Raw genomic sequence first — 27,355 nt, 5'->3', positions numbered from 1 at the left:
TGTGCAGTGGCTTTGAATACTTTCAAATTCTTTAGTCAGGTTCACTTCTTTTGGATTCATGTTTATTTGCTTCTGCTTTTCAAAAGTTTAAAACAATTTTTTAATTGTTTGCTTTTAAGTTGGCTCTCTTCTAGTTGGAAACCAAACTATTAGATGTCAAATTTCTATTTTTCTTACTCTGTTTATATTCCATTATGATCCCCAAAGTATGCTGATGCATCCTCCATTATACTTAAAAAGCTGTTGCTGTAGCAAAGTGATCAAGTATCAGGGCCTGAAAGCTCCTTTGTCCTTAGGGACCCATTGGCTCATTGCTTCATGTCATTCTTCCATCCCAAAGGGTACTTCCCTATAAGTATATATTCTTTGACCTTTTCAGATCATGACTGAGTCTACTTAGATAAAGCAGAATTTTTATTAAATCTTTTTTCTGATTCACAGTGAAAATTCCAGAGGGTCAGTAAAGTAGAAATTAAATCCAAATTTTCCTTTAGGCAAAAGAATAATTTACGGTTAGGAAAATTCTTTGTAGCATTTAAAGTGTGAATGAATCTGTTCATTATATGTCAGTATTTATTTCCTAAGCACTGTGGGGATGATTTAAATTATCTGCTGGGTTATTTTGATCGGTATTTCCCATGATGTATGAAAGTCATTTTAGGTCAAAGAGGGACACATTTTGTGTGTTGCCTCAGCCCTTACTGGCTTAATCAGAAGTTGTTTCTTATGATTGTTCAGACATGATTTTAAAATATTTTTCTACTTTAAGTGGGCCTTAGGCAATGGTTATTTCACTGAGTGGAAATTATCTATGTAACAGAAAATCAAATACTACCTACAGAAGCATCCCCAAGAGTATACTATGGCTTAGACACTGTTTCATGTAAGACACTGACACTGTATTTAAAATAACCTATACTGCCTTCTGAAACATTCCTAAAATTTTATCCTAACCCTTGGATAACTTTTGGTAAAAAGGAACTGCTTTTTCCCTGGAATTTGGAATTTGGTAATGAAATTAATGAATACACATCAAAAGGAAAGGCAAAGAATGATCACACATTAGAGGACAGTCTGACTTTAGTAACTCAGGCCTAGCTAAATCAACAGTGGGTGAAAAGTGATTTTTAATAATGTCAGACCCTTGGAGTTGGAGCTGACCTCAGTTATAGTTCCCTGCTAGAGTCATGAACTGCTGTACAACAATCTGGACATTGGTAGCCATCTTCAGTTTTATATGTATCTTCAGAAACCTGGAATTTACTACTTCACAGGATGATAATTGATCAGTTCTTCCTTATGCTAAAATGAAATGTACCTTTCTGGAAGAACTACAAAAGTTGAATCCCTTTTCTACATGCCAGCCCTTAAGAGAGTTAAAGATGGGTGTCTGTCACTTTCCCCTCTTTTCCCTCTACATCCTCTATCCTTCATGCTGATGAGCCCCAACTCCTTCCTGCTTTAGCAGAACAGTGTCTTGTCCCTATAGAAGCTTAGTTATTGACTACTGGACACCTTTTTGTTTATAAACTGTGTCTAGAAAGAAATGTAGCCTGACAGGCAGAGTAGTGGAATCAGCTTCTTTGCTAGGCTCAGTGAGGTTTTATGGATCTTACCTAAGATGCTTCTTGGCATTCTATATGACCAACAACTCTCCAACTATAGTTAGTATAGTTAAGACATAATTTTTATTAATTCATGTTTTGTTCTTACACATTTATTTTTAACTCCACTACAGGACTTTAGTGGTTCCTGTTAAATTTCATTGTGTTAGATTTAGATTTAGTCTATACTTGGTTTGTCATCAAGTATGTTAGGCAACCCTGCTTCGGTTCATCCACAGCTTCTATGACTGTGCTGCTGCGTTCTCATCCAAGGTTCTAATGGCATCCTGAATTGGCCAGGGCAGGAGATTGGGGCAGGCCCCCAGCATCCTCCTCTGCTCATCAGCCCCCACTGGGCCTGATCTTTAACAAGCCCCAATACTATCATCCAGCCTACATTTATTTCACTTTTGTGTCTGTGATATGCATTGGCAAATGCCGTGTTGAAATGTGTATTTGCTATGTCTGCAACATCCTCCTACGTGGTATTCCTGCAAAGAAGAATCTAAATCTGGTGCTGTCTTTTCCGACTGGCCACATTAGAGAATTTCACCTATGGCTGATGAAGTTCACTGTCCTATGGTTTTCAGCTTCATCTCCTGTCATATGAAAATTCAGACACTGCCTTTTTATGACTTACAACATTTTGCCTGCCCTTCCTAGACTTCCAGGGGTGTAATTCTTAATAGGTTTTCACTCCTGTTTTGTTTGAACCCTTACATTGAGGTTGGCAGATGATACGCCCATTTGTTGAATCCTGTAATTCATACTGCCAAAATTTTGGCAGACCCAGGATCAGAATCCTCATCTGGAACCCATGTAGGCGGTTGCTTTTCTGCTGTATTCCACTTCCTTGTGATATTTAGAAATGCCTTATAAAATGCCTTTGCTTCCACAGAGGATAGCAAGAGCCCTCAGGAAGAGGCCACACCTAAAAGTTAAACTTGATAAGTGAAATGTATTTTCTTTCATTTTCTTCCATTATCCTCTTTCTTCCCCTTCTCTCCCTGTCCCTTCCCCCTTCACATCTCTTCATTTTTCTTCTTCAGCGCTTCCTATCTTTCTTTTCCTGAAGAAAGGAAATTAAAGCCGCCTATTTCTAGTGTCAAATGCTGGCTCACAGAACGTACTTTTAAAAAATTTTAAGGTATACTTAAAATAAGGTATACTCAAGTGTATTATTCACTACGGTAAAGATCACTACCTCATGGTCTTAATAGGGTCAAGGAAGAACGAAGTTAAAGGTATATTTGTGAGGATTTGGGGGTCTAGTTTACGGCCAGTCTTTCAATTCAGGGCTTGATTAGGATTAGGCAAAGTTCGTAACAGGTTAAGATCGGTGAGTAAGATTGGAAATACCTGGATACCATCAGAAGATAGCGAGAAAGCACTGGGTTCTTGGTCAGGTTTCTTAACATTTCTAAGCTTCAGGTTCCTCACCTGTAAAATAGATAATGTGTGACATCAGTGTGTGATATCAATGAGATAATGCATGATTCTGGCTCACGGTAACCGCTCGATAAACGGCGCTATCGCGTATTAGTCTCATTCCAAAGCCTGAGCTTTTTGAGTCAGTCCATCCGGTGCCTCGACCCCCGACGGCGCAGTTGGAGGCACCTGCGGGAGGACCCGGAGCTGGGTGCCGCTGGGCCCCTCGGCCAGCAGAGGCCGCTAGAGCCCCCTTCCGCCCGGGCGGCTCCCGCTCGCGCCGCCGCCTCCCTGAGCAGGGCTGCCCCGGCGGCCGCCTGATTGCCGCCCACCTCTTGCCACCGCGGTGGTCTCACGACCCTGCGGGAGCCCGCGAACATCGCAGGCCAGGCAGAGCGCGGCCGGTGGCGCAGACCCGGCGGGCAGGTGGCGCGAGGCGTGGCAGGCGCGGGCGGCTCTGCCGGGGTCCTCGCGGGTCCTCGGGGGGCCCGGGGGAGGGCCCTCTTTGTGGCTGCAGTTGGCAAGATGGCGCCGGTGGGGGTGGAGAAGAAGCTGCTGCTGGGCCCCAACGGGCCCGCGGTGGCGGCCGCCGGCGACCTGGCCAGCGAGGAGGAGGAGGGCCAGAGCCTATGGTGAGACCTCGAGGCGGCCGGGCCGGGCCTGCGGGGCCGGAGAGGGCGCGGCCGGGCTGGGCCGGACCATCGTACCGACTGACGGGCCGTCGCGGACCGGTCAGGCTCAGGCTGGCTCCGGGCCAACCAATTTGCCGTTGTCCCCACAGGTCCTCGATCCTGAGCGAGGTGTCCACGCGCGCCAGGTCCAAGCTGCCGTCCGGCAAGAACATCCTGGTCTTCGGTGAGTGCCGGCTGCGGGGCGTTGCCCCGGGAGCTGGGGTGGGCGAGGCGGGCGCCCCTCTCTCTGGTCCCAGCCTTCCTCTCCCCTGCCGCCTGCTCGCAGCCCGCCGCGCCCAGAAGGGCCTGGAGACCCTGGCTGGACAGCCAGAGAGTGGCCAAGTCCACTGCGCCCGAGGTTGGGACGTTCCCCCTTTTGGAGAGCCTAGGGATGCTGGCATGGGGTTGTCGTCACGTTTCTTAGTCGTTTGGCCGCAGCATCAGCTTTGCTTTAAATGTCCCTGACTTCCTGCGCTCATAGCCTCGAAGTTCACCACATTGTGGGCGTAGAGAGGAGAATGAGTAGATGAGAAGGGTGGGGAAGAAGGTGACTGGGGGTCGGGCTGTGGGGAGATGCCACAGGAGCCGTGTTTCTGGATCTTGATGAGAAGTACACAAAGGGAGGGACTCTGCAAAGGACAGCAGGCGTTGGCATCCTCACAAGGGACTTTTCCCGCATTATTTCAGTCTTCACTGCTGAGTTACCTGGGTTGGGGCCCTAAACGTCTCTGGTCTCGTTTCCATTTACAAGTGAGGTAATTTGGCTGGGCTCATTCATACAGCAAACCCATTTGTTGAGTGGGACCTGTAGGTTGGGCACTGGGATAGCACAGACATCCCTTGGACACTATGCAAGAATCTCAGTCTAGTGAGACAGAGGTAGACGTGTTGGTGATTGCAATACCCCGTGCTGGGCATGGGCAGGTGATTCTGGGAGCATAATGCTACTTGGTGCTGTTTTGAAAGAGGGTACTTTGGGGGTCAGGTGCTTTGAAGGATAAGTGTCAACATGCAGGGCACAGAGGGTTAGGGTCTGCAGGAACACAGAAGTGACAAGAGAGTGTGTGGGCTTGGAATGTACCACAGGCTTCTTGTGGAAGGTGATTCTGATGAGGTAAGTTGGAGCAGATTGTGGAAGGCTGAAGAGTTGATGCTTTTCCCTAAAGACCCCTGCTTCTCAAGGGCTTTTTATTTCAACTCCATTTCCTAATTCTCATGGGGATCACTGTGAGGGTGGTTTTTCCCACTGTTTTTGAGGGGAGTGTATGGTTGGTTTTAGTTGGTGACTATCGCAGAAGACCCTTAGAGATCTTCAAGAATTGGAGGATCAAGGACACCAGATCTGTGTTTTAGAAAGGATTCTGGCAGCCAAGTGTCAGGAGGATCAAAATGATGAGGTACTGAAGTCAGGCTAAGTGCTCATCATGTCCAGGTGGTATGTGGAGGGCCTGAATGAGGTAGTGGCATTGAGGATGGAGAGGAGGACTTTGATCTCTGGAATGTTTTTCAGTCCTCAAGTTCTGTAATTCCATATTATTAAATCCCGGGGGTGCCTAGCAGCATTTCTTGGTGGTGGTTCTTCCTGGTGTTTAAAGTTTCATATGTGTGTTTGAGGGTGTGGGGTGCAGATAGGTGGAGGGGAATGAGGAGGTGCTTAACAATTACTGAGATTGTGCTTAAGAGTTTTGCTTAGGTCTGTAATTATTTTTATCAGTTTCCTAGCCTTCAGATGTTTATGAAAGAAATGTACTAAAATCAAAAGTGAGTAACAGCTTACATTCGATTATGAGGCAGGATCAGACTTTTTAAGTTCAGAGTTCCTGGGATTTAAGGTTGAAGATTTCTTGCTTTCTTGTGGTAAAAGTTTATTTTGTGAGAAACTAGCCCCACCTTTTACTTTCACTTCTCCAGACGCATGTCTTGTAAATTGTAGGTCGGGTGTGTGGGGACCTGCCTTACTCCTTTCCTTGTGAGGTAAAGATGACTGCAGTAGATTGTCGTTTTAGATCTTGGAATTTGCCACCTTTATCACCTCTCCCCATTCCAACCACTCTTACAGCAGATCCTGCTTTGTTTATGAATTTAGATGAGACCTCAACAGCAGGCTCTGCATGAAGGTCTTAGTTGTTTCTTGTGTGAACATCCAGACTCCCCATCCTTGCCTAGAATAAATGGTACTGTTTGTCTTCTTACATGCATCACTTATAGGTGAAGATGGTTCTGGTAAAACAACTCTCATGACTAAACTTCAAGGAGCTGAGCATGGCAAAAAAGGAAGAGGCCTAGAGTACCTCTACCTCAGCGTGCACGATGAGGACCGAGATGGTGAGTGAAGCATTGATCCATGCAGGTCTCTGACACTGTCTGGGGCTCGTGCAACATGGCCAGGCATTCTCAGTTTTCTTCTTAGTTCTAAGAGAATTAGTCCCAGGGGAATAGATGAAGTGTATGTCTTTGTAGGACTTTACCTACTTTCCTTTATAGAGTATGTTAGCAAAAATGGGGAATGGGCCTGTTAGGTGCTGCTCTGGGTAACCCCTACTTAAAAGGAGATACTGAAGGTAAAGTTTCAGATGCACATGAAAGTAGTAAGAAAGATATTTTTAAGGTCTTTGGACTTTTCTATGAGAGATACACTTGCAGACTGATCTGGGCACCATTGTTATTCTGCCTGGTTATAGTGGAGAATCTGAACTTGGTATGGTTCAGAATATAATAGGTTAACAGATATTCACAAGAGTTTTCTGAGTCTCTTTGTGACAGTGCAGAAATGCTAATTTCCTGTGTCTCCTCCCCCCCACCCAGTAGAGGGGAAGAAGCTCAGAGGTAATAATGTTCTGTTTTAATTCTCACCTCTAGAATGTGGATGGTTTTCTAAATACCAAGTAGTTGGGATGATTAAAAGTACATGGTAAACACTTTTTTAAGGATTAGATAATATTAAATTTTTTTTCTTATAAGTATGATTACGAGTTGGAATGGAATAATGGTTTTTGATTACCACTAGTTGGTAATGCTGCCTTTATAAACTTTTAAGCTTTATATTAGACCTTGAGTAGCTCTAAAATAAATAACTGTTAGTGCCTAGGTCTTTTCATTTTTAGGAAAGTTATCTGTGTAGCCTAAGGATAAAATAACTTCATTGAATTACTTTCTTTGTAATTGCCTTTACCCATTTAAATTAAAGATCATGATGTAAGGGTGTTTATATAAGGGGGCAAATCCCACCACCTCTGGTCCCCCATTTCCTTATTGCTAAAATGAAGAAGCTGAACCCAGGTCCTTTCTTGCACCGTAATTCTTCTAGCTCCAAGATTCATTTACTAGAGGGCACAGGTAAAGCTTGTTAAAGCTTGGAGACCTGCATTGTATTCATCTTAACTTAGTGATCATCTTAGAAACTCAAGGACTTTATTCTTGCTCCTCCTTCCCTGGCTTCCTTTACCGATGCTGAATGTTCCCTGAAGGATGCAAAAGAAAGGTAGGAGGTAGATGTGGTGCTGAGGGTTCATCTAGTATAAGGTGGGCAGAGGCTTTCGGGTGCCCATCTAGACCCACTGAAGTTTGTATAGGTAGGGCTAGGACTCAGGGACCACTGAGGTGGGCCTAGGTGGCCTCATACGTCTGAGTCTTTTGCTTCCTGGCTTTAATGGTTATTGTGGAAAGAACTTGGTCTTCGGAGCTAAAAAGAACTGGTTCAGAATCCCACTCCTAAAAAGAACTGGTTCAGAATCCCACTCCTGTGGTCATTAGTTCTTCAGAGTATAACAGCTTCGCAGATATTTACAAGAGTGTTCTGAGTCTATGTGACAGTGTAGAAATGCTTATTTCTAACTTAACTGACTTAACCAGTCAGAGGAAACTGACTTAACCAGTCAGCCTATGCCTCAGTTTCCTCATTTGTACAATTAGCTAATGGTACCAATTTGTAGGTTGACAGAGTGAGAGGTGGCCCAGTGTTTGGGACACGGTGTAGCTCTAGTACTCAAAGATGGTGTAGATGCTCTGTAAATCTCTATAGCCGCTTGTTTCAAAATGGCATGAACATATTTCATGCCAGCCATCATAGTGACCAGATTCATTTGCCTTTGAGTTAAAGTGCATGTTAACTATTGTTTCAGATTCCCTAAGGTTGCCTTAAAACTTCTTGGTCTCTGCATTCATGGAATTTGTTTTAGGCTGCCTACTTGCAAGTTGCTCTTTGAGGAAAGAATTGCCCTCACCTGTGGTTAATTATACACCTTTCAGCCCCAGTTTTTTTTTTATTGTGTGGTGTGACTGGGTTATAAATATGCATTTTGCAGGTAATCACCCAGGTAGAGAAAATAGTCTCTGGCTTGTCCTTGGTTTGTGGTAAGACATGAGCTGTCAAAGGACCTCTGCCTTCCGGGTTCGGGGCATCCGTTCAATGCCACATATGAATTATATGTAGTGGGCATTGGGAAGAAAGGCTAAAAAAGGAACCATGTCTGGTGAGTGGCAGGCATTAAAATCTGTAGGCCTCAGGTACAGTGCCATATTTTTGAAGGCATTTATAGAATCCAAATTAAAACTGCTATCTAAATGTATTACAGTTTTGAAAGAATAGCTCAATGTAGACACCTTATTGCACTGTTGAAATAAAGTCATGAATATAACATTTTTATAGCATGTTAATGAATGTATTACACAAAAAAGATAGCTGACAGACAGGTTTTTAAAGTGTAGGTTGGAATTTATTGGGGAAGGAGTTAAAGAAGTGATTTTTTTATAGTAGGATTTCTCTCTTAAAGTATTGTAAAAAAAATTCTCAAAAAAGATGTCTAAAATTAAAAATATATATATTATTATTTTGGAGAATTACCTTCTGCAGTTTGGTCATCCAGGTATAATTGTAGAACCACATGCTTCATTAAATGTCAGCACTTGTACCTTTGTGTGTATATGTTTTTAACTTTACTATGGAAGACCAAAATACATGAAACATAGGCTAGTTTGATGAACCCCAAGGTATCGCTTGCCTTCAGGTTACCAGTTCTTGGTCAATTTTATTTCAGCTGTACTCTCACCCTTTTCTCCTTTCATTCCACATTGGATTATTTTGAAGCAAATTTCAGACATTACATCATTCCATCTCTGAATATTTCCATATGTATATCTAAAAGATGAGTACTTTTAAAAACATTATCATACCAAAAATAAGTATAATTCCTTAATAGTATCAGGCATCCAGTAATTCATATCTCAGTTTATTTAAGTAATGAGTTTATCTTGTCATTTAAATACAAAGGTTCTGTCTCTTTGGCACCCTCAGTGGTATGTGAACACACTGTTTAGTGTGACTGACACAAGAAGAGCTTGTTTAACCACAAGCTCTTTGACACAGCTTGCTGCCTCGCAGAGTGCTGGTATCTTAGGAGAATGGATTATTTAAACTATGGCACAGTTGAGCATTGGTAGCTTTTATTAGTATCTTATGATTCTTATTGAAAGCTTAAATGTCCTTCACTCTTTTCTTCTCAGTCATTGCTGGAATCTTTTTAGATGTGGACATGACATATTGTAGTTAATTTTATGGTTTAGACGGTTCACCAGGCACCTTGACAAAGGGTTGCCGTCCACTGAGCACTTGGGCCCTTTTCGGGTTAGGATTTCTGTTTGTGTTCTGTGTGGAATTCTTTGGCTGTCACCTCAAGTTCTTCCTGCTGTGGCTTTTCTGTTAGGCTGTGCTGACGGTCATTGTCAGGTTGTAACTTGCTTTCTTTTCTTAGATCACACGCGCTGCAATGTGTGGATTCTGGATGGAGACCTGTACCACAAAGGCCTGCTGAAGTTTGCAGTTTCTGCTGAATCCTTGCCGGAGACCCTGGTCATTTTTGTTGCAGACATGTCTAGGCCTTGGACTGTGATGGAGTCTCTACAGAAATGGGCTAGTGTTTTACGTGAACACATTGATAAAATGAAAATTCCGCCAGAAGAAATGAGGGAGCTGGAACGGAAGTGTAAGTAAAATATGATTTTCTCAATTGGAAAATTCACTAGTCTCTTTTGATGGTTCCAGACACTTTCCTTTTCACAATGTCAAGAGGCTGCGAATCTTCCCTTACAGACTGTATTTTGTTTGCACCATTTATTTCAGAGTTGCTTTTGTAAATTTAGTGATCAAAAAGTTATCAAAGTAGTCTTTATCTCAGCTATCACAGTTGGAGAAAATAAACGAATCAATATTCCTTTTTATCTTCATTCCCTTTTAAAGTAAGGGTTCTTCCCTCACTCCTTAAAATGTAATCAGTTCTGTGAGTCTTTTTGCTTTTCTGTTAACTCTTTGCCTGCTGAGTTAGCATCATTGGGTGTGGAGACTCAGTGTGATCTCTGCAACTTAAGTCCATTGCCCTGGGATTCCATTGAGGTCCTGTGGACTCTTGTTGGCAGATTTAAAGGAAGCCCCACACAAGAGAAATCTATCAGCTCCTACCTTAGTTCATTTTGGGACCTAGCAACTATGATTTTAGTTAGAAATAGGAAGTTCTCTTTTTGTCATTAAAATGAAAGTCCATTTTAAGACTAAGGCCTTTTGAGAACAAAGAACTTTCAAATTAAAGGAAGTTTGGTTTTTTTCTTTTTTCCTTAATGTGGTTCAGAAGCTTGTTTTTCTTTTCCCTTGCTTCTGTGCAGTTACATCAGCTTCTGTCCACTTGCCAGGGAAATGGGAGGGGCAAGGGGTGGAGCGGTGGCAGCAGCAGCAGCGGCAGTCTCGGCCAGGGCAGTCTTGGCTCAGCCTGGCTTATTTCCACAGGATGACATCATTCCCTCTGGGGAATTAATGAGGGCTTCTGGCACGTGGATGTTCACACTTATTGGCAGAAGGGTTCTGAAATTTTGATTAGCTTTTCAAATCAGATTTCTTGCTGTGTGTTTTCCTGTCATAACTTCACCTTGTTCCTGTCCCACACTAGCTAAAACAGGGAGTTTAACATGTAATTCTTTAGTTTGCTGCGTGCTTGTATGTTTCCTAGGACACCTGCATGTGTGCTGCAGTGATTGTTATGCAGCTCAGTGCCTCTGTCTTCAAACACCGACCTTTCTAGATAAAGCCTCTTTTTCCTTTGAAATAGAGACCCTGAAGACAACTTCTCAGAATAGTTCCAAGGCTGAAGAACTGCTTTCCTTTCACTGCACGTTTAGCATCGTACCCAGATTAGTAGGTTAATGCACTGGAGATTTCAGTTTCTGAACCTGTTTTCTTAGAGTGATAACCTTGTAAATATTTGTTAAAACAGAAAAAAAGAGATTGAGCCAAGGATATTTTTCTTTCTCAGAGAAAGTGTCTGCCTGGTGCCAGGTCTGTTCTAGGCATTGGGGATACATACAGCAGATTACAGGGCGCCTGCTCCTAGGAGCTTGTGTTCCCATGACACACTGAATTTATTTTGTGGTCTTAGTCATTGGTGTCTGTGCCACTTAGAGTTAGATTGAGCTGCATGTGACACAAAACCCAAAATAACAGTGGCCTAAACAAGACTGGATTTTGTTTCTCTCTCCTATAAATGAAATCCAGAGATAGGCAATTCAGGCATGGAAAGCAGCTCTGGGAAGACAGGTCAAGGACCCTGGTTCCTTTCTGCTTACTGCGTTGTCATCTCTAGGGTGTGGTTCTCTTCCTCTTGGTAACTAGAGCTCTAGCCTTCACACCCGTGTTCCAGGCAGCAGGATGGAGGAAGAGCAAAAGAGGGCTGAAGGGTGCGTCCTGCTATTTTCCTAAGGAGGCATTTCCTAAGGAAATGTAGTCTGGCCATGTGTTCTAAGTGTCAGGGTTCCTTTTGGTTTTAAGGAGGAAGAGGAGAGAGGACACTGGAGGGCAGCTAGCGATAGCTGGAATCGCATCTATGCCTCATGACCGAGTAACCTTCTGAGGGCCTCTCTTGTTTTCACCGCCCTCCTCTGAGATGTTTGGAATGGTAGTCAAGCCTTTTACACTTTGAAGGAGTGCCTTTGTTAGTGCTGGGTTTATGTTACATTTTAATAAAGCAGTTAGCTGTCCTCTGGCTCAGAGGACTCCCACTTTCTAGATTAATTGGACTCTAGGTATTGTATCAAATGAGCAAAGGGCTGTACCCATCCTGCTTTCTGATCCAGCACCAGTTTCCAGTCTGCTGAGTTTGGAAAGCTGCTCCGTGGCCAGCCGCTCTCTTTCAGGATTAGGTTCCCCAGTGGTCCTGAATCTGTGGCAGCTGTTTGGCTGCTGGATTTGTCCAGTGAGGGGGAGGGCAGAGCAACCCCTAGAGCTGCCAGAAGGTGGTGCTTGTGTCTAGGTTAGTCTTTCCTGCTTGATGTCTGAGGCTTCCCTTGCTTATCATGTAGAGGAGAAAGATAAGGTGCTGTCTGTGGAGCTCTTCTTAGAACTGTAGGACCAGTGGGTAATCAGTGAAGTAGGAGGGAGAAGAGAAAGAGGCGGTGGCAGTTAGGGCAGAGCACTCTGTAATCTCCTCCCAGCCCACTCCCATATGACACTAAAGGGGAGCCCCAGGTGGGCTGCTGGCCCCTTCTATGAGATACTGGTCATCCCACTAGCTAGAGAGAAGTTGTTATTAATGTGGTATTGTGTACCCTAAGGGACATGCACATGTTACTGTCCGAATTACACAGTCTTCACTATGTTTCTATCATTCCTTTTCACCACTTCTGTTATGAATATTTGCTCTACCTTCCAACTTATCTAAAATGCTACGTTATTAAAAACACACGTGCATTTCCTACTGTTGTTGGACAAGTCATTCCTTCAAAGAGTGAGTAGTCTAACCCAGGGTTTCCCAACCATTTTATATCATGGTATGTGTAGAATACAGCAGAGTTTATACAACACACTGGGTGATGGAGGCTTGGTGGAGCAGACTGCCGGAGCTACCCCAGCCTGCCTTACTTCCCACAGTCGCTTAGCTTACCTGTATCCTTTTCCAGGCTTTGCCATGCTCATTGTCCTGGAAGCCCTGGTTGAGTGCCTCACATGACCTTGGGCAGTTAGGCATGTTACCCAGACAGTTAAGCCATTGTATTTTTCATTGATTTGAAGATTTGTTAAAATGTTTTAAAAGAGAAAATGTGGGAATCTTTGATCCCTTGAACAACCATCTTAAATTAATTTAAAAAATCCTCTGTTTTTGTCCAAAATTCAATGCAGTAAAGATCTCTTAAGTAGATTGTTTATATCGACAATGAAATTATACGAATGAGCTTAATTAAAGAGAAGTTGTAGAGATGAAATGTTATCATATCTGCACTTTACGGATTAGTCAGTGGTTTTCAATTTCCCAGTATTAAATGAAAGACATTGTGCTCCCAGATAATTCCAGAAGCTAATATAGTGATAACCTGAAGCCTTTGTAGATTAGAACTCATTGTTTTAAAATATTTGAAACCTGTTCTGTGGGTGAAGAAAAGTATATGCACCTTTCTCTAGGTTTTCTTTAGTTAATTGTACTTTCCCAATGAGCATGTTGTGGCTGAGAGTAAAAGGCCTTCTGTTCCTTTAGTCTTGTTGTGCATAGAAGAATGGAGTTGCCTGTTTGCTCCTATGACTCAAAATAGCTTTGATCGTCATGTTCTTGTTCTCTGGCCTAACCTATGAGCCTTGAAGCACCTACGAAAGTGTGCGGGTCTGTGAGCTCTGTGTTCAGTTTCCTTAACTGAGGCCATGGACCACTCTCAGCTTGAAGGCCCTCCTGTGAGGTTGCAACCTTGGCCAAAGTAGTGACCAGATGTGCCAAGAAGTGGATTTTGTCCCACTGACCCCTCCTTGTGTTAAGCAGGAGCAGGTCTCTGACCACTGCCCATGTGACACAGGATCTCCTAAAGATGAAACCAAGTCCACAAGAGTGACAACAATGCGGAGATCAGATGGTGCTGGGCAAGTCCAGCCTTGCTTTTCAGTTTGGACATAGCTCAGCTGTATGGAAGCAGCGTGTTCTTGTGGATTTCATGTGGTTTTACTATTTCTAATGAGGACTCTGAGGAGTTTTATAAGCTATTTGTAGCGGTCACCTCTGTTGAAGTAACACAGTTTAACTATCCTAATATTTTGAAAATGTAAGATAGACAAGAAAAGTGTAGTTTTTTTCATAATAGGAAATACTGAAGCATTAGGAGTTTTTTTTAAAAACCTGTTTTAACTGTTAAGACTTGGATATAAAGATGTCCAGGACAATGTCTTTGCTGCCCTGAATTTATAATGCTTATTCTGAATGTATCAGAATTTGAATTTTGCATCACCATCTCTAAATCCCTAATATTGTAGGATGCAATTAGGAAGTTTGTAAACTCTTTGTGTTTTGTGCTTATTACTACCTTTCTCAGTTTTCTAAAGCTGGCATATGCATTTTTATTTGTGTGTGTATAATTTTCTTTTCCTTTTCACCTGTAGTTGTGAAAGATTTTCAAGACTATATCGAGCCTGAGGAAGGTTGTCAAGGTTCCCCACAGAGAAGAGGGCCTCTGACCTCAGGTCCTGATGAAGAAAATGTTGCCCTGCCTCTCGGTGACAACGTACTGACTCATAACCTGGGGATCCCAGTGTTGGTAGTGTGCACAAAGGTGTGTGCCAGGGAATTGTAAGCTTGGCTGTGTTTGGCCAGTGAACAGTTACTATCTGAAAGAAACTTTGAGAAGCTTTAACTAGGTGTCTTCCCAAGGGAATGTTGGGCTAATTTGGGATTCATTAAAGTGCACTGAATATGTCAAGATAGAAAATAATTGTCATTTAACATTGCTGCTGGAAACATGACCTTTGCTTACAACCTGGGTTAACTTCTTCATGAGGTACTATCAACTTTACTGAGTGATTCAAACTCAGAACTAAAAATGATTTTCTTAAAGCTGTGTAAACCAGTTCATTCAGCTCAAACTGATGATGGAAAAGTAATATAGAAAAGCAAAAGTGATATAGAAGAGCCCAACTTTTGGGCTTTGGTCTCTAAGGTCTATTGGACTTGAGGTGATTTTCAGGAAGGAACATCATAACCCTAGAAAAAGAAGGAAGGGGACTCAAGGCTTGTAAAACAATGAGGTGGGAATAGGAATTAAGGGTAGTCATAGAGAAATAAAGTTGTGTCTCTTACAGAAGAAAAATAACTTTTAAAACATTTTGGGTTTCAAAAGTTCTTTAATCCTAGTCATAGACCCTACGTGGGCTATGTGGTTGTCCAACTACAGCACATGCCATTCACATCATATTCTGTGGAAATGGAGCCCTGTGGAGTGTGCAGTGCACAGCATGTCCAGTGGGCCTGTTTCCTGATGTGACCTTGTTTGAGTCTTAGAACAACTGTGAGGTGATCAGGGCTATTATATCCACACTTTACAGATTTGGAAACCGAGGCCCGGGATGAAAGAAACATCACCAGTTGCTTTTCACTCTTGTCTGTGTAATTAATGCTTGGATTTTTGGCTATGGCTCTTTTCTTTGGAGCTATGATACTTTATTTCTGAAGAAATGTTCCCATCCTTAGCAGGCAGAAAGGCAAAAAGATGACTCCTTTCTCTTTCTATCGTCCCTGCAGTGTGATGCGGTGAGTGTCCTGGAGAAGGAGCATGATTACAGGGATGAGCACTTTGACTTCATCCAGTCACACCTACGGAGATTCTGCCTCCAGTGTATCCTTGGGGCTCTGTCAGGGCCCAGGAGCACAGGCTTCCCTCTGTGTGTGCTAATCCAGGCTTCCTTTCGAATGGGGCATCTTCAAAGAGATAAAGTACTGAATCCAGAATAGACTTCTGCCAGGGAGAAATTGTATATGTCTTTTTACTAGTTTTGTATTTGTATTTTACTGCTTTGAAATTTGAGACAATAATTTGTGCCTATTTTGATTACTTTTTGTTTTTAATGCTGTACATTTGATAGGCTTTCATATTAAGAAGAAAGCTGATATGTGATAATTTCATTACCAGATTACTTTTATCATATCTTGAAAATGTTTTTAAACTTTGATTTTTTGTAGAAAAGGTTAATTACACAACAGTACTGTTTTAGATGCTACAGGATTTCCCATATGTTTATGTTTTGTGCTGTCAGCAGTCTTTTAAATCTTATTTCTGTGAAAATCTAATAGCAGTTGGTGCCATAGTTCCACACCCTGGGCGGGGGGAGGGTCAGGGTGGGTTCCACTACTTCCTTTGGGCCATTTATTTTATCCAGCGTAGTGGAGGGTGCCGATACATGTGGGTACCCATCTCTTATAAAAGATACGCTTAATGACAAACCTGATCACCTGTGAGCATCTGTCTGGGAAAGAATCTGTGTACCTTGGACATGCTGAGGGTGTTTTCCCGGACTAGCCTCTGAACCATTAACTTGACTGCTTGGGAAGCAACCTGATGGGTCAGAAGACAACAGTTTACATGTTAAAAAATGAACTACATGGCCTGCTGGCATTAACATGCGTTATGCTTTTGACCTGGTTCATCTGTTACCTTTTCGTTGTAACACTTTGTATTTATCACGTATTAATCAAAAACTGAGTAACTGTGACTAGTACTTTGAGGATTGTGCTTGTAGGTGTTTGCTTTTATCTTCTTCTGCCTTGAATTGGTTTTCCTTAAGCAGATTGATTAGATGGAGCAGCCTTGATTTACACATCAGTGAAGGAAGAGAAAAACCTCGATTTGTTGTATAAGTACATCGTTCATAAAACATACGGTTTCCACTTTACCACGCCTGCCTTAGTTGTGGAAAAGGAAGCAGTTTTTATGTGAGTTCTTTATAAGTGACGCTTTCAGACACTTTTCTTTATGGTATATTTGCTCTTTACATTTTATTCTTCCGAGTAAGGTACTTCTGTCTCTGCTTCTACAGCCAGCTTTCTGCTGCTTTGGGGCAGAGTGCTTAGGCTGGACCTCCTGTGGGGTAGATACACCCAGCTTTCCCTCTCTGCTCCTTTCCGGATTACTTGCATTCTGCCTCCAGTCTGAGGGGAGTGGGTGGAGTGAGGTCAGAGGTGCTGCCTTTCTTTATTGAGAGTAAGTGCCAAAACTTCAGCCAACCATTTTTGCCACTTATTGTCAACTCTGCTAAAATACTGGCTGGGGGAGGGAGTTAAAATTGAGGGAGTTGGTGCCCTGGGGATCCCGAATGTTGTTTTTGTTGAAGCATCTGGTTTATCTGCCCGTTGGCAGGAATGACTGCGAGCACCCTGTCTGGCACCCCTGTTAGCACATACCAGCTTTGGCCGTCTGTACTCAATGCTTACTGTGTTTCTGGCATATCACATTTGGGGAGCCACTGGGGCTGATTGTCCTGGACAGAGGCTTGAATACCTGTTTGCCTGAATTTGTGTCATTCTCACTGGAAAACAATGAGTGTTGTGGATGCATAAATAAACGTTGAAGCTGTGGTCTCTGAGAGGACCTGTGCTGGCAGATCAGTGTTTTTAGGCTTAGATATATTCCTGACTTAAAAAGGAACTGCAGTCACTCAACAAATACCGAGCACCTCCTAAGTGACCAGGTTCTATGCTGAGAACACAGAAATGAATGCAGTGTGCTCCCTGCACGTGGCACTGTAAGGGACACACGCAGAGCTGAGGAGGGTAGGACAGTAGCTGGGTAGTGGAGGCAGTGTGGCAGGGAAAGCAGGGGTGATGCTGAGGGTGAGTGGTGTGAGCCAGCCAGGCCATACCAGTGGAAGGGCCAGTGGGACGGTCTGTGAGGAGACTGAAGGTGTGGAAGCCAGGGACTCTCAAGGGACTGAATAGGTTCCTCAGCATTTAGGAAGAGCCTCTCTTGGGCTGCTCCCAGACAGCAAACTTAGAGGCTTAGACTGATTTTAGAGAATTGTTGTCCAGAGTAGTCAGGCTGACACTGAGGACATAAGCTCAGTGAGTAGCATGCTTTTGGAGCCACTCTGTGCCCAAGTCACAGGTTATCCTGAGGAGGAGGAGGAGCAGGGAGGCTGGTTGGGTTTGGGGCTGGTCTGGAGTCGAGAATCTCACAGCTTCTGGAAGCGACATGGGTCATGGCAGCGTCTTAATCATACTCTGTCCCTTTGAACCGTTGGTCCTGTTGGTAGTTGCCCATTTGGGAGCTGGTGGAGTCAGCACAGCCATTTGAATGGAGTGCCCTGGTTAAGCACCTTGGTTATAAGGCTATGGAGCTGGACTTGGATGGAGAATGAAAGGCCTGTGAGAACAATCATTTGCCGTCTTCTAGAGCTCCTAGGGTTCAAAAGTATGTCAGTAGGGCATTTTACAATTGCTCCTTACTGTAGGCTGTGGCTTAACTTAATGGAATCTGGGTGTCATCCTGCTGTGTGCTGTCAAGCTGGGCAGCACCCACGTAGGAGCCTCAAGGACTCCTTATGTCCCTCTGGTTTGGGGCCCAGGATAGTATGGGCCTTGATGCCCTCCTTGGCTCCAGGGTACATATTCCCACATCACTAAAATTAAACAGTCAATAAGAAAACTGTTGTCAGGAGTTCCCAGAGAAACAGCTCTCAGTGGGGTGCCTCCATGCCAAAGCCCAACAGAAACAGTCCCATCCTGAGCTCTGTCCTCTCTGCTGCTGTCTATTCTCCACTCTGGCAGAACAGGGGCCCATTGTGTCCTTGTCCTTTTGGGTGGAGTTGTGGGAAAGCTCGGAACACTTCCTGTGGATCAGCATGTATAGTCAATAAGATCCCATTTTGGCTCCTTAGGCCTTGGGCCCCATGAGCTCAGTAGGGAACAGGACCTCTGAGGTTGAGCTGATGGACTGTACCTGTAGTAAATTTTGGCTTGTCTGCCAAAAGACATGAGCCAGCCTCAGCAACTACCGACCAGATCTTGTGGGAAAGGATCTCAGCTAAGAGTCCTCTCTAACCCAGAATGTGCTGAGTATTCTGTGAGGCAGTCCCAGGAAAAGCAAGTCAGTCCCTGTCTCTCTGCTTTTAGACCTGCAGGCTGGGACAATGAGAAGAAAATAGCTATTTTACATGAAAATTTCACAACTGTGAAGCCAGAAGATGCATATGAAGATTTTATTGTGAAACCTCCTGTGAGAAAGGTACCCACATCAATCATTTTAAGAGTTGTAGGTGTGTTTTGTTGGGAAAAGAAACCTTTAAAGTAACAAGTCTTACACATTGAACCATTTGGGGGAAAAAATAATCCTAGGGCCTTTAAAAAAAAAAGGTTTTCAAGTGAAGTCTGTTGTTATGTAAGTGGCTCTGAGTGGTGGGGCATGAGTGATGGAGTGCCACCACTGCCTCTGGATTACTATTAGTGGATCTCCCTCCTCCTGTGATCTCCAGACCCTGTGGGAGGTGTTGTTTAGAACCTGCCAGACTTAAAAATGTCAGTTGGCCACATGCCAAGGCTGGTCTTAGAACAGGATCTTTGCCAGGGTAGGAAAACTCAAACCTGCAGTCTCTGCAGGGACTCCCTAAACTCACGTTGATACATGAGCCCAAGATTCTCCTTTCATTGTGAATTTTGATGAGTAGTTGGGGTGTTCTTGGCCTGTGACCACAAACAAGTGTGTCTCTTCACTTCACAGCTGGTCCATGACAAAGAGTTGGCAGCAGAGGATGAGCAGGTGTTCCTGATGAAACAACAGGTGAGATGACCAGTGAGGCCGGAGCAGGGGCCTTGTTGAGAATGAAACGCCAGTTCCCTAGGAGTGGGGTTATCACAGAGTTTGGGGCAAAGAAGGGGTTGTTACCAGATCTCCTTGTTCCTCCCACTTCTAGAATGGGTACAGAGTAGGGGTTAGACCCCCTGCCTCAGCGATCCCCTGCTTGCCTTGCAGATTCTCCTCAGTGATAGGCTTAGTATCTTGTTAAGTACCCGTTCTCTGGAAATGTAGGTTTTCTGGCATATTAGTTCCTGTGTTGACCATTTACCAAATGCCCTGACCTCACTTCCATTATTTCACATCACTTCATGCAGCCCTAGCGTAAAGGCAGGTGAACTGATATACACGTTTTATAGGTGAGGAGAGTAACTTCCCCAGGCTGACAGTTTAGAACGCAGACCCAGTCCCACCTCTCTGTTTCACTGAGACTATTGTTAGACACATCATGGGTCTGCCTGATGGTGCATCCAGGTCAGCAGGGGGTGTCGATGGTTCTTTTGCCAACTGTTCCTCCTTTCTGTCCTTTCCTTTTTTTTTTAGCTTCAAAACTTTTTTTTTCCCTCACCATATACCAAACTGCTCAATTTAAATTTTCTGCATTTATAGTGTAAAACCTATGACTTGGTTGTTGTTAATGGTGCCCTCTAGTGGAATACTTGGAAGTAAGTGTTTCTCCAGACCTTCAGTGCACTCTGCAGGCCTTGGTTAATGGCCAGTGTGTCCCTCTCTTTGCAGTCACTCCTTGCCAAGCAGCCAGCCACGCCCACGAGAGCTTCTGTGAGTACCTTAAACTAAACAGAGGGTCAAGGCCCGATGTTGTGATTGTCTTCGAACTTTATACAATTATTTTTGAGAGCTTATGTTTGTGTGGGCTTTTGTATTTTCAGAGGGAATTTGGTCCCCCTAAAAGCCCAGGGCCAGAAATGCAGTAGCAACTCAGAAGATGTCTGATGAAGGAATACAGTTCTGGGAATTAGAGTGTACAGGTTTTGCTATCTTGATATCTCTTCTCTCAGGAGAAACTGGGATCTTAAAAGGGACTGAGCTAGGAGCAAACTCCCATTCTTGCCACCCTGCTCCCTAGACTATGAAAAATAACCTGCAGAAGCATATCTTCACTTTCGGAATATGTGTTTCCTATTACTTTTATGCGTGTGTGTGACTTGGGCTGGTTTTGGACTTAGGAATCCCCTGCAAGAGGACCCTCTGGCTCTCCAAGAACCCAGGGCCGGGGAGGGCCAGCCAGTGTGCCTAGCGCCTCCCCAGGCACGTCAGTCAAGAAGCCGGACCCAAACATCAAAAGTATGTATCCTGTCTCTTTAGGGAGTGGGTTAATCCTAGGCCACAGCCCTTTAGGGGCTGCATGACTGGGTTTGGAAGGTGGAGACTCATGGCAGCTGAGCTGTTTTCTTTCTCAAGAAGAAGCTTTTCAATTCCTTTCTCTCAGAGAGAGAGGGAGCTCTTAGTTGGCAGAGACCAAGGCCAGTTCCTTTGTTGTAATTGGTGGCCCTTGCACCTGGCTTTGTATAAGGCCTTGGTTAGGCCCCTCTGTCTTCAGTGAGGAATGCAGCATAAGAAGTCACTTCTAAAGTGTGTATTTTGAGTCTTTGGTTTTGCTTCTCATTGGGTTTATATTACTACCATTTATGAATTGTGGGGTTCCCCACCACACACACGCACACACTCTCTCTCTCTCTTTCTCTCTCTCGTCAAGCTCAGTTACTCACTAGTTTAAGTAGCCCTTATCCCAGTGACTTAAAGAACCCAAAAATGTTGGCTACAGTAAAACTCTAAAAACAAAATCTAATTTCTTTTTTTTTACATTTTTTATTGATTTATAATCATTTTACAATGTTGTGTCAAATTCCAGTGTAGAGCACAATTTTTCAATCATTCATGAACATATATATATTCATTGTCACATTCCTTTCTCTGTGAGCTACCATAAGATCTTGTATATATTTCCCTGTTAATTCTTGCATGTTCTGTGACTTCTATTCTGAATAAAAACAGCAGCTTTGGAATGTTATGGTCTTGTGAAACTTTGAAAAATGCTGCCTCGTGGATAGTGAGATGATGGGGAACACAGGTTATCCTGCCTCTGAACAGGTTTCCACTTGCTAATCGTGCTAACACAGAGTTAACGTCAGCGATGGCAATGTGTAAGGCATCGTAGTGAGTGAATGTGCGCAGTGTCCTAGGGAGCACATAGCCACAAATGGGTAATTCCAAGCTGAAAAACAGTTCGTTGTTGTTTCATTGAGTCATCCAGTTTGTGTGATGCTTTTTTTTTTCCCCTTAATGTTTCCTTAGATAATGCAGCAAGTGAAGGAGTATTGGCCAGCTTCTTCAACAGTTTGTTGAGTAAAAAAACAGGCTCTCCTGGAAGTCCTGGTGCTGGTGGAGTGCAGAGCACAGCCAAGAAGTCAGGTATTGAAGGGCCCCTGGAGACTTACAGGGTTTGAGGGGTGCTGGAAGGTGAGGCTGCAGTCAGGAGAGTGCTTTCACCTGAGATGCAGACCCTCAATGTTCTGAACAGGCTTCCGCTTTATACTGAGCAGTATACTTTACAGTAGGATTACCTTATTACCATGCAGGTTTCCTGGATGTATTTAAGGTGGGATTCATATACATTTAGGTTCTCAGGACCTGACTGTTTTGTGAGTTGAGGTAGATCCTCAACTATACACATGTCCCTGGTGTAGAAGCTCTATCCATTGGAAGTCATGGTCTACAGTATACCATTGACATTTTATTTATTCTTTTTCATTTTCTGTGATGCCTTACAAGGAATTTGTTCACTCTGCTGCCCTTAGTTCTGCCATGAGCTGCCTGTGAACCCCACTGTCTCACTGTAGGGTTGTCATGTCCTCCTCTATGAAGCTCCCCCTACCCCCATCACACATACACCTCTCTGTGGCCACCTGCCCATCTGTCTTTCTGTGTGGGCAGGTAGGGCAGGTCTGTGTCTTGGAGGTCTCTGAAACAAAAGGACCAAATTTCCTTGGGAATTATACATTTTCCTAGGAAGCTTGAGGTGACTTCAAAAGGGTTTTAATTTCCCTTTGGCTGTAAGGAATGTTAATACAATGTTTTCCCTATATTGGTGTTTTCTGATCAAAGGAGGCCCTCAGGAAATCGCTCCATCCTGAGGTCAGCCTGGACCTTTAGGGACTCTTGAGTTCTTGGAGACTCAGAGTCTGGCCTAGTCTGGTGGCCTAGGCTGTGAGCTAGTATTCCCTGGCAGGAATTAGGGGTCATTTCTAGGCCCCAGTCAGTGTTTGACAACAAAAAAAATACATGCACCAGCTTTGTGTGGGATGGAAGTAGTTGGCCTTAGTATTATATTCTTATTGAAATGGTGTTTCTGGGATAGCAGTATGAGTTGATTGTAATTAGAAACAAAACACAAACACTTATTCTGTCTGAGGCACAGAAAGGAGTTTGCTGCCTGCCAGAAACTGATATACCACTTCTAGGAAGATAGTGATGAGAGTGCATAGGGGTTGGGGTTGAGTGGTGAGAGGGTTTTCAGAAAGGCCTTTGTGTTTGGCACAAAGGCATCCCCAGGCAGGGGGTAGTAATGTAGGCGGGGAGCACAGACCTGTGGCATTTGGAATTAAGAAGGGCTGAATTAAGAGTCTGTCTCCTTATAATCATTGCAATGAAAAAAGGCTTTCCTCATTGTTACTGAGATTATCACCACCACAAATGATTCTGGAGGTCTGTATAATTTTAAATGTACCTTTTTAAAAATTCTTTTCTGAGCTCTCATCACTGCTGCTTTTTTTTTCTTTTTTCTTTTTTAAAAAAGGACAAAAGACTGTGTTGACAAATGTTCAGGAAGAACTGGATAGAATGACTCGAAAACCAGACTCCATGGTAGCAAACTCTTCAACAGAAAATGAAGCCTGATCCTCCTTAAAAAGTGCACACGTAAAATGACCAAATAACTATGTATATTGATCTGCTCTAAGACCAGGATTTTTCTGATATGGCACATGCTATCAGTTTTTGGGGGCAGGGGAGATGAACTTAAAAAAAAAAAAACTTCATTGGCTTGTCCGAGTGTGAAATGCACATTTAGGAAGGTTATGTGTCAGACCCCTTTGTGAAGGATAACCCTTGGACTCTCAGGCATGTGGCTCTCTGGTGGGAAGTGCGCAGCTGGGCTTCTTGTGGAGGGGAAGGTAGAGGGAGAGAAAAAGGGCCCACTTTCTTTCAGGGTGGAGCAAACGAGACCAGGAAGTTGCTGATCAGATGGTGGCTAGTCTGCATGTTCCCTGCGCAGACCAGCTGCATGTTAACAGATTCACTTGTTCTTGGGAAGCAGATTAAGTAGTGGAAAGTCCAAGAAAGAGAAAGACTGAAAGGAGGAATGAGAGGAGTGTTGGTAGGGAAGCTGAATGTTGAAGGAGGTGGAGGAAGAGGAGATGAGCAGTGTGAGGAGGTACTGTGTGTTCAGTAGAAGTCGAATAATCATTTTTAAGACTTAAAATTAGAAGCATTTCCAAACTAAACACTAAGCAAAATGGGAATTGGACTTGTCCTGAATCGCCTTTAACTTATGAAAGATGTAAGTTGGGGGTGGTGCCTGAGTTGAGTGGAGCTGGTAGGGGGGTGAGGAAGATGGCAGCTGCCCAGGGCTCATGTGCTTGGCCCAGCCACGTCCTTCGGGGAGGTATTGGGCTCCACGCATGTGCGTTGTGGGGCAGTCACTGTGGGGTGTGTTTAAAGTCAGCAGTTACAAAGTTAGTTTACTTTGAATTGTGTTTTCTAAATAGCTCCTGTTTTGTTTTTTAATTTTTTTTTTTAACTACCACAGGCTGGCCTACTAGTAGAGAGTGGGTGACCACCCTCTCATTTTACCATAATGCAGTGTGCTACAGAAAGTTTGAGGGAGGTTTTTAATGTAATTGCACTCTGATTAATTGGCTTACACCAGTCCCTGCCTTACGGTTGGTGGAAGCCTTCATGGAGTTCCACTGATGCAAAAGGGTCTTGTCCTAGCTCCCTGGTCTGATCTGTGCTATCAGATGGACAAATAAGTGTGAATGTTTTATATTGAAAATGAAAATGAAAATGATACATTTCTCTTGTTTTGTGTTTTTCATAAAATGTAGCATTTTTTTTCTTATTGAAATAAGAGTTTCAGGTATCTCCATTTAGGGCAAATTCATGCACATTGTCATGTCACACCACCATCCTGGAAATGACTTCTGTGGATTTGAAGTGGCACTTTTAATTTTATACATGACACGGAACATTGTAATGCAAACACTACCATTAATTTAATGTATAAAACATTTGTTGTCAAACCAAGGGAAAAACCACAGTTCACTTACGTGGAGTTTACTTTTTTTATATGAATGTTTGTTGTACTGTGTCTGAGCATAACTTCCCTAATGTCATTACTTTTACATACCAGATTTGACTGACCACTAACAGTACTGGGCGTAACTTAATATCCTGTGTTACATAGCAAGACTCTAAGACTGTCTTGAATTGCTTTTTTGTAAAGGTCTGAACACTGTTAAGGAGAAGGCTGAGTATTTACTTGCCTTTCTGACAAACATAAAAATGTGTTTCTTATGCCAGTTTTACTGTTGAAAATAGACTTTTTCCCCCCTTTTTAAATTCAGGTGTTTTTTTTTTTTTTTATTGTGTTGTGGCTTCCAGTTACCAGATTGTCCAGGTAATGCCAGTAAACTGACTTGGAATGATAGTTGTGGTGTAATGACCAATAGATGCCAAACAGCTTGTGGCCACACTAATGATGGTCACTTAATCCCTCTGTAGCATCTGGCAGGGGCAGGGGGCACAAAGTGAGTGACCTCAGAAATAAGAATTTTTGCAAAGGCCCATGCCTAAGAGGGATACAGTGTGATTTTAAATTTTAATGCAGAACTTTACTTTTTGTTTATTTTTTATCATTTAAACTGATAAGCACTTTTTGTGTCAATATAAAATGTACTAAAACCAGAGAAATGCTAAGACACCTGTCTTATGAAGGGAAGTTTCTTGGAGATTACTTTTAGTTTCTCATGACAAGTGAATACTCCTAGTATCAGAAGAAACTGATGCATAGTGTCATGTGCTCAGTGGTTGCCAAAGTCTACCAACTTTGGGGCGCTGCAGGGTTCTTTATAGGGGGGTGGGAGAAGGGGACATAACTTTTGTTATTTTGGAGTTTTCAAGCATTGGAACCAAAGGCCAAACATTAAACAGCCTTTACTTTTTAAAGTAAAATTCATTTCATTTGCAGAATACACTTGTATGGTAGACTGTTAAAAGATAACTTTGTGACTATTTATATACATTATAGTGGTTACACCTGCTGTTTGTCTATAAAATGGAAAAATCAAAGAAATAAGCCCAACTTTGAAGATGTGGCCATGATAAAGGCCACAGATTGGTCTTTCCTAAAAATGCAACGGGTATGCTGCTAGAATTATTTAATTTTGTTTGCACTTTTTTTTTTTTGATTGGCATTTTTAAACCAGTATTTAAACTGAAGATGTCATGTTTTATTAGTTTAACAAAGTTGAAAGTGACTGCTCTGTACATCATGACCTTAATAATGTTGATGCTGTAAGTGAAAGTTCACTGTTGTCTCTATACTAAGTTTATTGATGTTTTTAACTTAAAATTAGGACTGCAGATTACTCCCCCACCAGCCTTAGTCCAGGGGTGTGGCTCTATCCGGGTGCAGTATGCAGTCATGTGGAACCTTGCTTTCTAGTGCTGGAAAAGATGTCTCTAATTACTGGCTTCAATAAACACGAATCCAGACTGCTTACAATTTTGGGTGACTTTCTTTATGATAAATCATCCCACTGGAGATACATTGAATTGTCTGCTAATCATGTAGGGTTATCTACCATATAGCTAAAAAATGTCTATCTCTGTCACTTGAAATTATCAGAAATTCTGTTAAAGAAAAAAACATTTTGAAGTCATATTTTGAGGTATGTGGCGTTCCAGACTGTAGGTAAAGTGTAAGGGGTTGTAAGTTGTCCAACATATTTTCTTGCCTCTTGGCTAAATTTTCGATTGTCTGAATTAGGCTAAGAAATTTTCACTTTCTAATTTAGAAGCCTTAAGGATACATAGAAGAATTTCAGAGCAACTGTACCATAATGCTTCTTACCTACTGAAATGCGCAACAGTAAAATATGTTTAAGAAAACTGAATACTTCATAGTAGAGATGAATTGTGTCTGACTGTTACACTTTAAGCATGTTGAATTTTCTGTTCTTTAAAGCTGATTTACCATACAAATTCCTTTTTATGGTTGAATAATGTTCCATTACATGGAAACCATATTTCGTTTACCCACTCATCAGTTGATGCACACATTTGGGTTATTTCCCATTGTTCTTTATTATAAATAAGACTGCTATGAACACTCATATATAAGTTTTTGTGTAAACATACGTTCTTTTGGGCAGATACCTAGAAGAAGAAGTGCTAGGTCATACGGTAATTCTATTTTAGCCAGAGAATCACTGAACTTCCTTCAGCCACTGAACCGCAGTCCCACTAGCTATATATAATGTTCTTCCTCCATATCTTGGCCAGTGCTTGTTTTCTGGGAGTTTTTTGTTTGCTGTAACTGTAGCTGTCCTAGTAAGTCTGAAATGGTATCTCAAGGACTAATCTTTTTATGTGCTTATTGGCCATTTGCATATCTTAGGAGAGATGTCTATTCAGATCCTTTGCCCACTGTAAAATTGTTTTATCACTGAGTTGTTAGAGTTCTTTAATATATTCTGGATATTAGACTCTTACCAGATACAGTTATGTTCTTTTGACTTGCTCCCATAGTTCTTTGAGCATTTCCCTACTTTCTGGCACAAAAAGATGTTCTTTGTATTTCCCATCTCTGACCTGGAATCAGCCATTTTCCCAAGGAGTCCTGGTTCCTTTTAGTGGGGATTGGTACTTAGAAACCAAGATCTGGACTGTGGGCATGTTTAATGTTTCTTGGTGCTGTTGCCTTTAGGTCCTTTCAGTGGATAGACAATATGTACTTTTTCACTTAATATTGCCTAAAAGTTGTTTTATATCAGTTTA

The 27,355-nt window shown here is 42.8% G+C and overlaps 1 protein-coding gene across 1 annotated transcript; it reads left to right on the top strand.

Annotated features, from left to right (window-relative positions):
• Positions 1–3,504: 3,504 nt before the first annotated feature.
• DYNC1LI2 (dynein cytoplasmic 1 light intermediate chain 2) lies at positions 3,505–26,081 on the top strand. The gene is made up of 13 exons (XM_032486463.1): positions 3,505–3,664; positions 3,814–3,887; positions 5,912–6,028; positions 9,454–9,684; positions 14,100–14,269; positions 15,235–15,328; positions 16,287–16,422; positions 18,598–18,709; positions 19,202–19,261; positions 20,015–20,056; positions 20,464–20,581; positions 21,593–21,709; positions 23,094–26,081. The coding sequence occupies exons 1-13, from the start codon at positions 3,558–3,560 to the stop codon at positions 23,192–23,194; spliced, it is 1,479 nt and encodes a 492-aa protein (XP_032342354.1). The 5' UTR covers positions 3,505–3,557; the 3' UTR covers positions 23,195–26,081.
• The last annotated feature ends 1,274 nt before the right edge of the window (positions 26,082–27,355 follow it).

Source organism: Camelus ferus, chromosome 9 (assembly GCF_009834535.1).
Source record: "Camelus ferus isolate YT-003-E chromosome 9, BCGSAC_Cfer_1.0, whole genome shotgun sequence".
Classification (NCBI taxonomy): domain Eukaryota; kingdom Metazoa; phylum Chordata; class Mammalia; order Artiodactyla; family Camelidae; genus Camelus; species Camelus ferus.
This window is presented reverse-complemented; position numbering and strand designations above follow the sequence as displayed.